This window comes from Eublepharis macularius, chromosome 15 (assembly GCF_028583425.1).
Source record: "Eublepharis macularius isolate TG4126 chromosome 15, MPM_Emac_v1.0, whole genome shotgun sequence".
Lineage (NCBI taxonomy): Eukaryota > Metazoa > Chordata > Lepidosauria > Squamata > Eublepharidae > Eublepharis > Eublepharis macularius.
The window spans coordinates 29,708,897-29,721,111 of NC_072804.1; the positions used below are offsets into that span (position 1 = coordinate 29,708,897).

At 47.9% G+C, this 12,215-nt stretch overlaps 1 protein-coding gene across 2 annotated transcripts in view; it reads right to left on the bottom strand.

Annotated features, from left to right (window-relative positions):
• EXTL1 (exostosin like glycosyltransferase 1) overlaps window positions 1-12,215 on the bottom strand; it is an 80,910-nt gene that overhangs the window by 7,575 nt on the left and 61,120 nt on the right. For both annotated transcript variants that reach the window (XM_054999250.1, XM_054999249.1), the window contains 3 exons: window positions 9,134-9,266; window positions 8,909-9,027; window positions 1,205-1,300 (listed from right to left, as the gene is read on the bottom strand). In XM_054999250.1, the coding sequence (XP_054855225.1) occupies window positions 1,205-1,300; window positions 8,909-9,027; window positions 9,134-9,266 (348 nt within the window). The remainder of the gene's footprint in view (window positions 1-1,204; window positions 1,301-8,908; window positions 9,028-9,133; window positions 9,267-12,215) is intronic.

The following is a 12,215-nucleotide window of genomic DNA, read 5'->3' on the forward strand; positions in this document are numbered from 1 at the left end:
CTCCACAAAATTCCTGAGCCAGAGCTGGCAACCGTAGTCCCTGTGGCTGCAAAGACATGCTTAAAGGCCTGTGGGCAATGTTAAGTGAAACAGCAGGTGCCAAAGAAGCAGCTGCATAAATGCCCAGGAATCATAAGGCACCTTCCACTCACCTATTAGTTATGAAAGAACAGAGTGAATTTCTGGGTGGCGAGCTGGCACCTCTCGTGTTTGGAGGTATGGCAGTGCTTCCTCAGTCCATATGCCCTATACATTCCTGAAAAGGGCCTCTCTTGCCTGAAAGATCTGATGCCTAACGTTCACCGTCAGTAAGGGAAGGCTGTAGTTACTCAGTGATTACAAAGGAAGGGGAAGAGATTATATTTGTTCCACACCAATTTCTTATCATGGTATCTAGCAGAGAAATGGCTGGCCCCATGCCAATCACAAAAGCAGCCAATCTAGGCAACTCAGAGACAAGGGGTGTGTCTCTCTACATAATTGGAGAACTCCCCAAACATGCAGAATCTTTGTAAATTAACCAATCCCCTGCCCTCAAATGGCCCGATGAGGGCCAAGTGTGTTCTAGAAGGCACAGAATGTTGAGAACAGCTGAGAACCAGCTTGAAGGGGGGAAAATAGAGGACATTAGCCTGCTCAAGGCCGCTGAATGCTTTGAGAATCCTAGAGGAGAAAATTTCCAAATCATTCTCCTTCCCATGATTCATTGCACTCTAAGGTTCCCAACATTGGCTTGGTAAATGTTGGAAGATTTGGGAGAGGTGCCTGGGGAGCGTAAAGTTTGGGGAGAGTATGATGTCGCTTCTAGTGACACTCTAGGCTACCTCCTCTAGTCCCTATGGTCCTTACCACAGAGACTAGGGGAAATTCCTAGAGCACCACTATGTGGAGGTCATTTTTTTCTTCCATTCCTTAATTCCTTAAAGGCAAGAAGTTGAGGCTGGGAGCAGGTAATTCCTCAACACAAGCAGGTAAATAGGAAGCCTATTTTGTCCCTGTCCCCAGCTTATTTATTTATTTAGAATATTTCTATGCTGTCTTTCCACCCCAAAATAGCACCCCCTTTCCTGATCTGAACCCCAACAGTGAAAGCAGGTTCTGAGACTCTGATTAAGCCCTGTCTTTCAAGAGCTGCATAACTCTCCCAGCCTCCCCGCAAGTGGAACCTTCCCACCCACCCAAGCCAGCCCAGCTGCCCACTTACTCTGCCGCTGGAGTGGATGATGGTCAAAGGAACAGCAACCTGTGGCCATTTGCTGCTCAGGGGGGGTGGTTTCTCACAGCTCCATAAAACTACAATCTTTACGAACAATAAAATAAAACAAAGGAGACAAAAAACAAAGGAATCCATAATTATTAGGAAGCCTCAGAGCAGGCCAACAACTTAGAAAAGAGCACATCGCTCAGGGTCAAACTGGGGCATCATTCTGTCTTCTGGAAAAAGATGAACTGTGCACCCCAATCTGGTGCCCAGATTGCCAAACACATCTGCCAATGTGTTTCCTGGCATGTGTTTGCTTCTTGAGCCTTAGGGATAAAATTCAAAAGGTCTTGAAGAGAACAGCGGGGGGGGGGGGGACCCAAATCTATATCATAGCCATGCATATGCAAGTTTTGCCCCAGACACACACTTGCTTCTGTCTCTGAGCTTGGCAACTGATCCCTGTGGTTGCACAGAGAGCAGACCCTCTCCTTTCTTTGGAAAATGAAACTGAACAGCATCACTGCCCTAAAGCACTTGGTGCCAGAGATGCTTCAGAAGAGCCCACAAGGTCCCCCCTTCGTATCATCCATCCAGAAGCAGCTGCTTGGGTGGTTTGTGTGGTGGGGGATGGTTTGGGAAAGGGGAAACGGCATCAGTGCAGGCAGGCCTGGAAAGATCCGGACTTCCCTGTTCACACGGGTGCCATCCTGGCTTTGCTGTGATCTTTTGCAAAACAGCAGCAAATCAGGTTTGGAAAAGATTGTGAGAAAGTTGCAGAAAACCCAGAGAGTGCACGGGAGCACTGTGATGCTGTTGGGAAGCAGGAAAAATAACATACTTCCCAAATGATAACATTCCTGTAGAAATGATTCTCCACTTTTTGTTAAGTTGAAGATTTTTCTGCAAACCTGAGCATCCCCCCCCCCCCCCGTGCTGCAGAGATCCCCCTCCCATCTGTATGTAGCTCTATCGTGCAGATTTTTTTATTCCGCAAAGTGCAGCCAATTTTGGATCTAGGTACAGGGTAACACCTATAAAAACCACACGGCGCCATTATCCCCCAGCAGCATCAAAAAATGTGCAAGAGAATCAAACAAAAGGTGACGAAATCCAGATAGATTGATGGGAGATGCATGAGGAAAGGGGTGCAGTTGCCTTGGAGAGTTTGTGGGTGGAACTTTGACCTGGTTTAGACATGAGGCTGGCGAGAGCTTCCTTTGGGGACTCGGTGTGGGCTCGGTTTCTTGTCTGTGCTGCAGTGTGCAAAATTTCCATCACAGAGATCAGAGAGCCTTACACGCCTCATCCTGGTCGCCAAGACTTTGCGTGAGGTGGATTGGGGTTCCCCTTGATCTTCCCACAGCCAAATGTTACATCAGGCAACCAAATTTCCCAAGCATGGCAGGGGCTGATCCAGCTTGTGATCATGGTGCAGGTGTGAGAGTGGCTTCAACTTTCCCCCTCCACACAATTTTCCCAAGCCAAAGTTGAATTCTGCATGTGCAGCCTACAGTGGGGCAAATATGACACCCCCCTCGGGCCATTTTGGTTTGGGAAAATAGCACACAAGAGGGAAAGCCGAAGCCACTCCTTGTGAGAAAACTGGGCCCTGGTGTGCTTGGGAACTTCAGTTCCCTGAAATAATGTTTGGCTGTGAAGAGCTCCAACCTGTGCCAAATGTAATGTCTAGTTTGGCCCCAGCTCAGCAAGCTTTGCAGCACAGCTTACACAAGGTGCTGAACCCAGGCAAGGTTGCCCAGGGAAGCTCTTTTGCTTTGTCAGTTTCACATTTAAATAGGCCCTTTTAAAGTGAACGCAGACTGCAAGTGGGATGTAATTCCCTAGGATCTACAGAGGCTGGGATCAAAGAGTCTTGCCACGTAAGTGTTCGACCCCTGAACCAGCTGGGAGAACCACCTGCAGAAAGTAAACCTCTGCCCATGCAGCCGGAAGGAGATGTGCACTGGCACAGCGATGCTCCTTCATGCTTGGCTGGACTTGTCAGATGTGCCTTGGGACACAGGGGGGTTCCCTTCCAGGCAGCCCTTCTAGCTATGTCTTTAACTGCAGTATGCTCTGCTCTGCTCATTTAATTAAACCACGGTTTTGTGTTATGTCTGAACTGAGACACTGGGTAAGGGGATTTCCCCCCACATACAATGGCAGGAACCCTCAGGTTTAATGGGAACCTCCACATGACATTGTGGTCATTCTTAACACAACTCAAGAGGTTCTGGAGGCTTTCCCCCTTGAATCCAGAGAAAAACAAAACCTATTTAAAGGGGAAACTGTGCAGTAGCTGTGGGTGGAGTATCCATCTGGAGGGGGTTGGCGCTAAGCTCCACTTTTAAAATGGCAGAGGGTGGCTCTCTGCCAAGCATTGTTTGTCCCCCTTTTACCTTTTTAAATACGTTTTCTGCTTCACTGGCAAGCTGTGTTGTAGCATTGTTGTGTGGCTCAGCAGGGAAGGGGAAAGTAAGGGGGAAAGCAGAGTGGGGCTTGGGAGGGGCTTCAGACTGGACTATCATTTGCCTGCCATCCCCAGGTGCTCCTCTGACCCCCACTGCACTCAATGGGGCAGTGGGGGAAAGAGGGGCAAAAGAGTGATCTTCCGATGCAGCAATTCCACTTACAGGTAACCAGAAATAACATCATCACGTTGTGGGGCAATCTAGGATTCACCTGAAACATGATGGATTTTACCATAGAGTTTTGGGTGAATTCTAGAGCATCCCATGACATGGTGGTGTTACTTTGAGTTATTAGCTGGGAATGGTGTCTCAGCATTGAAAGGTCACTCTTAGAGTTCGTCCCATCCTTGCCATTCTCCTGAGGGTTGCCTACACTCAAAACAATAAGTACCAGTACTTATGCACAGGGACAAGAGGGGGGAAAGGGTGGCGGCAGTGGTGAACGGTGCAGGAATGGGTGTGTGTGCACATTATTTCTGCCCACTTCAGCACCACTTACTTCTGCCACTGTGTCTGGAAACAGATAAAGATAAACTTGGGAGGGTCATGCCACCTTCCACCTGGTAAGTGGCACATGTTTCTTAAACTGGGGGAAGGGGACCACAGAGAGAACTATTCCTCAAATGCAGGAATTCCACCTGCCTGGAGCTCTTAAAGAATCAGGCACTATTTCTTATTTCGGGGAAGGATTCAAAAGCACCTTTATGTGGATCTGCCAAGGGGCCAGAATAAAGCTGGCTTGGTCTGTTCCTATCCCTGTAATAATGGTCAGTTCTGCAGCAATCAGGTGGCAAAGCTTTGCATGGTGCAAAGCTAAGTATTATCTATCCCCAGCAAGCTGCTGCAGATCAGACAATTGGGAAGGGGCAGCTGTGGAGGCCTGATCAGCAGTTGGCAGCTCTCCATGCCACCAAAGGGGTTATACGTGTTTGCATATGTTTATTTGTGTAGAAAGGAAGGTGGGTATGCCTGGGGTGTGTACTCATGTGCCTCCCCAAGCCAAACCCAGCCCTCCTTCCCAGCTGCAAGTTCAACTAAGGCACCCGCCCTCCAGACTTGGTTTTAATCAAAACGGCTTCAGAGTCGCCAGGGGCTCAACCCTCTCACCTGTGGCTGCTTTGTACTTTAATAGGCTGTAATTGATGCACCAACAAGATTAATTAAAAAAAAGTGTTGATGTCAGAAACACAAGCTTCAACCGGAGACTCTGAGGATGGCTGTAGCACCAGCCCCCTTCTTAATTTTCTTTAATAAGTAATTTCAACAACCACCCCCATTCCTTGACCTCTGTCTGTCTGTATGAAATCAACCGGGTGATCCTAAGCAGAGTGACAAACTTCTAAGAGCACTGATGTCTGGGCGTTCGAAGCATGTTGCTCTGCTTTAAGACTGCAGTGCAAATTATTTGGGGATTAATCCTCAGAAGTAAGTCCCCATGTTACTCAATAGGGCTTACTCCCAGGAAAGCATTCTTAGGATTGCACTGTTACTGTAGGGTCTCAAACTACTCTACAACTTCCTCAGCGAAATGCGTATTTACTTAGAAGTAAATACTGCTGACTTACTCTAGAGCAAGGAGCCCATAGGATTGTGGCTCTAAACCCTTGGCCCTGATGCAGTTCAAGCTAGCTATGAGGAATGTTTCAGTCTCTTATGCACCTGCATCCTTACATGGGAGTAAACTTCACCGAACCCTAAAGGGGCTGACATCTAAATAAAGACACAAGGCATCGCAACTGACAGTCACTGGATTAGGGCAAGCGTGTTTGCATTTAACCTACTGCCTGTTCCTTACTATTTTTTAAAAAATCATTTTGTATTTCTAAGATTTTTTTAAAGAAAAAGAATATACGATGTTTGCAATATAATTATAGTTTTGCAATATAATTATAGTATTACAAGCAATCTCGATTCCATTCCTGGCATGGGTTTTAATATAATCTCAACATTACTGCCAAACACAAGCTTCATTGCTAACAAAGATCTCTTGTGGGTAGAGTGTGTGTTTGGGCTATTCTGTTTAATACAGCAATAAGGCTTTCTTTTTCTCTGCGAGTTTGAGTTCCCCATTTCTGATGCATCTTCCACAGGAGCCAGAAACGGAAACTGGGAAGGCAAGAACTCCTCTTGATGGAAAACGTTTAATGGCTTTTACTTAAAGTGTCATTTTTTTTCTAAAAACACAAATTTTGTATCATAAGAATGGGGGGAAATACTGGCAGTGCAGTGGTTAGTGTCAACAGCATTTCAATCTCCATTCTGTCCTGAAGACTCCTGGATGACCTTGGTCTGATCACTCTTTCTCTCTCAGCCTGGCCTAACTCAAAGGGCTGTTGTGAGGATAAAATGGAAATAGGAAAAACAAACATATACTTCCCTGTGACTACTGGAGAAAGTAAATGTGTGTGACCAGGACTTTTTTTCTGGGTAAAGAGGTGGTGGAACTCAGTGGTGGAACTCAAGACCGCACAATGACGTCACTTTGGGTCAGCTGGAACAAGTGGGGAATTTTTTAAAGTTTAAATTGCCCTCCACGAAAATGGTCACATGGCCGGTGGCCCTGCCCCCTGATCTCCAGACAGAGGGGAGTTTAGATTGCCCTCAGCACCACTGGCGCGGAGGGCAATCTAAACTCCCCTCTGTCTGGAGATCAGGGGGTGGGGCCACCGGCCATGTGACCATTTTTAAGAGGTACCGGAACTCCGTTCCACCATGTTCCAGCTGAAAAAACCCACGTGTGTGACAGAGGAGAGGAATCTTCCTCATGGGACAGCCATTTATTTTGCACAATATTTTCTCCCATTATGCGAAATTTTGAGAGCACTGAGTTGGCTGTTTCATGGAAGCTGAATGGTACAGCCAGCTGCAAAAGATGACAGGGTTGTTATCCCTTTGAAGGGCTGAGGGGGAGGGAGAGAATTTCTCAACTGACACAACTCTAGTATCATTTCCTGTTCATCACACTGTTCAAGGTGGCACCTCAACTTGGCATTTGTGTTGCCTGCTGGTAAAACAAGGCAGAGAGTGTAGCAGGCCTGCGGTCCACACAACTCTTTCTGGGCATTTCTGTGGTCTTCCTCTTTAATTCCCCCACCACACCTCAGGGTCCCTGTGTGGGTTATGACATCCTATTTTGTACTCACAACTATCCTGTGAGGGCTGCACAATGACAGGATGTCCATTTTTGCAGCACACTGGAACAAGGGGTCTGAGGAAAGGAAGCACAGTGGGCCTTCTCGGAAGTAAAACCCATTTTATTCAATGGCGCTTACTCTCAGGAAACTCATCTTAAGACCAAATCCGCTTCTCACAAACAACACAGCTCTCTGTCTGCTGCACTGCCTCTTGGGCTGCAATGGCAAATCTAAGTACGCTTACTTGGGAGTAAACACTACTGAAGTCAGTGAGGCTGACAATCCAAGGCAAAGCAGCTAGGACTCAGGGTGCAAGAGTACCTTGCTTAATGTCCATTGAGCTGGCGTGCCAAGGCCAACCTGCTGAGGCACATCTGAAAGCACGGGTGGTCCAGGACAGGCGCAGTTCCTTGGCTGAACTTCCCAGCAACACAAACTTGCTGACAGCCCTTGCCTCAGAGTCAGAGGAAGAATGGAACACCTGCTGGCAGCTGCCAAGATGGCTAGCCCACCCAAATACCTCGTCCTCAAGGGTGCCAACCACCCTACCTGCCCTTTTGACAGCTTGCAGTGACGGGCACTCTGAGGCTTGGCTATGAGGGAGACTGAAAATGGGTCAGAGGCACTTAAGAGAGCACTGCCAAATACTGGAGGAGCTACAGGGATGAATGGAGGTTTGGTTAACTTTATGGATAGACAACTGGTGGCCCAAAGGCTCATTCCGGCCTGATTACTACCCTCTCAGAAGGAGAGAGGCATCGCCACCGTTCTCAGGAACACACATACTGCCCACCACCACCACAGGGGCTGAGTTGCAGGCAAAGGGCTCTCATCCCCTTTACTGACAGTGGAGACCTCCCGGCTCAAACACCATTCCCTGTTTCCTGCCACTGCTTGGCAAGGCAGTGAGGTAGGGAAATGGGTGGTGATTCACCATTGTGCCAACATGGGATATCACTTCTGGCACAAAACTGGGAGTGACATCATCGCATCAGGGCGATGCTCTAGGTTTAATTCTAGAACGTTGCCCCAACATGAAGATGTCACTTCACCAGTTTTGTGCCAGAAGCAACATTATCCCTGCCCCCCGCCCCCATTCCCTGTTCTCCTGCCATACTGCCAGCTAGGGCTAGCAACCCCACCTTAACCCCATTGCAAACAAGATGGAGGCTTGGGCAGAGCCCTTTCTTTCATGCGCATCTCAGCTCAGATTTGCGTGAGGTCTGAACTGAGTCTGACCTCACTGAGTTGGTTTGTTCTGGTAACAAACCAACCGTGGTTTGGTCATTCTGTACAAAGACTCAGTGTGGGAGGTCAGGGAAACCCACATCACACTATCACATGAAGCTGCCTTTTGCTGAGCCAAATCCTTGGTCTATCACGGTCAGTCTTGTCAACTCTGACTGGCAGCAGCCCTCCAGGCTCTCAGACTGAGAGGTCTTTCACATGATTATCTTCCGGATCCTTCTAACTGGAGAGGCCGGGATTGAACCTGGGACCTTCTGCACGCAAAGCAGATGTTCCGCAACTGACCCACTACCCCACCCCAGTTCCATCCCCTTGGAATGCTGAAGATATTCCCATGCCCTACTGGACGGTTTGCTTTAACAATATTCCAGAAACATACAGAAAATGAGTTTCTCTGTCTCTGGTAATTAGGATGATGAGACGTAATGTAGGATAGTGCATTCAATAGCCATTTGCAGAAGGGAGAATTATTTTTTATTTCACCTTTATTTACCCCACCCTTCTCCCCAGTGAGAACATAAAGCAGCTTTCTCTTCTCCTCCATGTTATCCTCAGAACAAACACAGCGTGGAAGGTTAGGCCGAAAGTCTATGGGCCAAACTACAAGTGACGAATGACACTTGAACGGCAAGTGTATTCCTCCCTGTTCACTTGCCCTCCACTCAATCCACTTGCCGTTCAAGAGTCATTTGTCACTTGTAGCTTGGCCCTATGACTGGCCCATAGTCACCCAACGAGTTTCCATGGCAGAATGGGGAATCGAACCTGGGCCGTCCAGATCCTAGTCCACCACTTAAGCCACTACACCACACTGGAGTCACTTTTTGCACCAAGCTGCCGCCTCCCTTTACCTGGGCGCAGTAAGGAGATCTGGAGACCGCTTGAATGAGCTTAAGGATAGGCTGAGAGAGTGAGACGATCGGCGAAACGGCCCGGATGACAGCTGTAAACTTGCTGGAAGGGCTGGATCCTATTGTCAGGGAGAGAAGGGATTAGTCTGGGTGCAGCAGCCACAAAGAGGGTGCAGAATCTGATGCATGCAGGGAGGGAGAGGGCAGGGGAAGGGACTCTTGTACCATGCTGCAGGTAGTAGAACGGGAAATCGCTGAGATGGGTGGAGTATTCCGGCAATGCCAGCAGCCCGCCTGGCAGCGTGTTCCAGAAGAACATCGGGTGGGACGCCTGATGAAATATCCGATCTTTAATGATCTAGCAGAGAGAAAGAAAGTTGTCATCACATACCAGCATTTGGCCCCTGAAGCTCTCTAAACCTGACAGGGGAAAGGGAGAAAACACCCAGGCTCAACTACAACCACCCCACCCGTCTTAGCAAAGAAGCCTGACGGGGTCAAATTATATTTGGTGATTCATAATACGGATCTCCTGCGGGTTTGGATTAAAAGCAGGTTTCCAGTGAGGAGAACTGAATCAAGGCTGAAGGGGGGAAGGGCTCTGTCCTCTCCTCAGCTGCTTTCCCATATTAACCGCATGCTGTTAACTGCCTTATGAGGCAAATCCATCCATCCATCTACAAGCAGTTAAAGTGTCATACTAGGATCTGCCAGACCCAGGTTCAAATCCCTGCTCTGCTATGGAAGCCTGCTGGATGACCTTGGGCCAGTCATGCACACTCAGCCTAACTACTTCACAGGGTTGTTGTGTGGATAAAATGGAGGAGATCAATATAAGCTGCTTTCGGGTCTTTATTGGGGAAAGAGGCAGGGTGTAAATGAAGTAAGTAAATAAATATGTATTATTTACTTCTTAAAAACATCTGTAGATCGGCTTTTCCAAAAGGCTCAAGGTAGTTTCCATACAAAATACCAAATACAAAAATATAAATTTTAAAGATCTATTTAAACCCAAACACATTTAAACTGGGAATATGGTACAGGGGAAAAGGTTAACCTGTCCTTCCCCAGTAAAAAGGCTCATATCTGATTGAGCCCCACCTCCACCAACTTGCTTTTAACATATGAAAAGAAGAATACAGGAACTCGGGGGGGGGGGGACTCTGGCCACAGATTTCTCTGCTATTTCATTCAGTTGCTGCTCCCTGTCCATGTGGCCTAGTGGTTAAAGTGTCAGACTAGGATCTGGGAGAGCAGAGTTCAAATCCTCCCTCTGCCATTGAAGCGCACTGGGTGACCTTGTGTCAGTTACCCTCATTTAGCCTAGCCTTCCTCACAGGGCTGCTGAGATGATAAAATGGAAAAGAGAAGAGGAAGCAAACAATGGAAAGTTATCTCATTTAGATCTATCAACACACCATAACTGTGATAGCCAGGGGACATTTCGTAGAAAAAGAGCTGCAGGAACTCATTAGCATAACTTATTAGCATAATTCATTGGTGTATGCCACACCCCTTGCCATCGCCGGAAGTGAGTCATTAGCATAACTGATTTGCATATGCCACACCCCCTGACCCCACCTATCCCGGCTGTTTTGGACCCAATCCTGGACATTCAGGGCCGAAATTGGGCCCAAAACGGCAAAAAGGGGCTGAAAATGGCTGAAAAGGGGCCCAAAATGGTCAGAATTGGGCTGCTGCAGAGTGGGAGAGTGATCCACCACCCGTCAGAGGCCCAATCCTGGCCATTTTGGGACAAATCCTGGCTGTTTTAGGCCCTATCCAGGCCATTTTGGGCCCAATCCAGACCAAAACAGGCCCCAAATGGCCAAAAATCAGGTGGGCGGGGCCACCTGACGTGACTTCTTTAGTGAACTACCGGAACTGCATTCCTGCGCGTTCCCCCTCAAAATGAGCCGTGGTGATAGCTAAATGGAACATCCATGTTCAGAAGCAGTGTACCCCTGAACTGGAGATGAAACTTGCGACAGGGGAGAGCTGTTGCCTTCCTGCCCTGCTTAAGGGCTTCCTAGAAGCACCCAGCTGAGCCTTGTCGGAAACACAATGAAGGACTAGACAGACCTTCGTCCAACCCACCAGGCTTTTGCTTGTGTCTGACCATGCAACAGAGATCTTAAAGAGCTGGGTTCAGCCACCTTTGCAGCAGGACACAAAGACTACCACTGGAAGCTGTCACTTCTTAATCAAGGTATCATTTCCAGGGACCGCTTTTGGGTTTGCTGCAGACACTAAACAATACAAAGCTGCGCAGCTCTTTTATGCTCATTTGAAGCCACTGCCCTTAGAGACACTTTTTCTTATACACTTCCAGTTTAATGGAAAGGTGAGAGTCACTAGCTTAGATGGCTCTTTAAATAAAACCAAAGGAATTAATGAAGGAAGAGTCCTATTTGGTGTCAAAGAAGCAAAAGGATTTGCAGGCAGCATACCGGGTGGGGTTCACAAACTTGCTGGATGATCTTGGGGCAGTCACACTCTCTGTCTAACCTACCTCGCAGGGTTGTTGTGAGGCTCAAACGGAGGAGAGGACAATGATGTAAGCCCCTTTGGGCCCCCATTGAGGAAAAGAGAAGGTTAGGCTGAGAGAGAGCAAGTGGCCCAAGGTCACCCAGTGAGCTTGCGCAGCAGAGGGGGGATTCCAGCCTGAGACTCCTGGATCCTAGTGTAACACTCTAGCTACTACACCACGATGGCTCCCTTAACTGTGTAATTCATTTTCTCATGGCAATAGTCCATGGAGTTAAATATGCTATGACTATGTTATTGACTGACAGCACCGGGAGGCAGAATGCAAGCAGAAGGGAACCCAAAGTCTTATGTTTTGACCTGCAGCTGAGAGGTCTTCGCAGTAATGACTGTGGTTTGAAGGTGCGTGTTTTTGTTCTAACATTGCGCCTGTGGTACCACACACATTTAGGATACAGGAAGTCCCAGATTCTCAGGAAACAAGGCTCTTCCATGGATAGGATTGCCAACCTCCAGGTGGAGCCTGGAGATCTCCTGGAATTACAGCTGACCTTCAGGTGACCGCAATCAGTTTCCCTGGAGAAAATGGCTGCTTTAGAGGATGGACCCCAGAGAGATCCCTCCCCTCCCCAAACCCCACCTTGCCCAGGCTCCACCCCACATCTCTTGGAATTTCCTAACCTGGAGTTGGCAACCCCATCCTAGGATCCTGGAGAACCTCTGAAACTTAGGAAAGCTGTAGTGGGCTAGATCTATATAATTTTGCATAAGGTACCCCTTATTTATTCTTATTCTTATTCTTATTCTTATTCTTATTCTT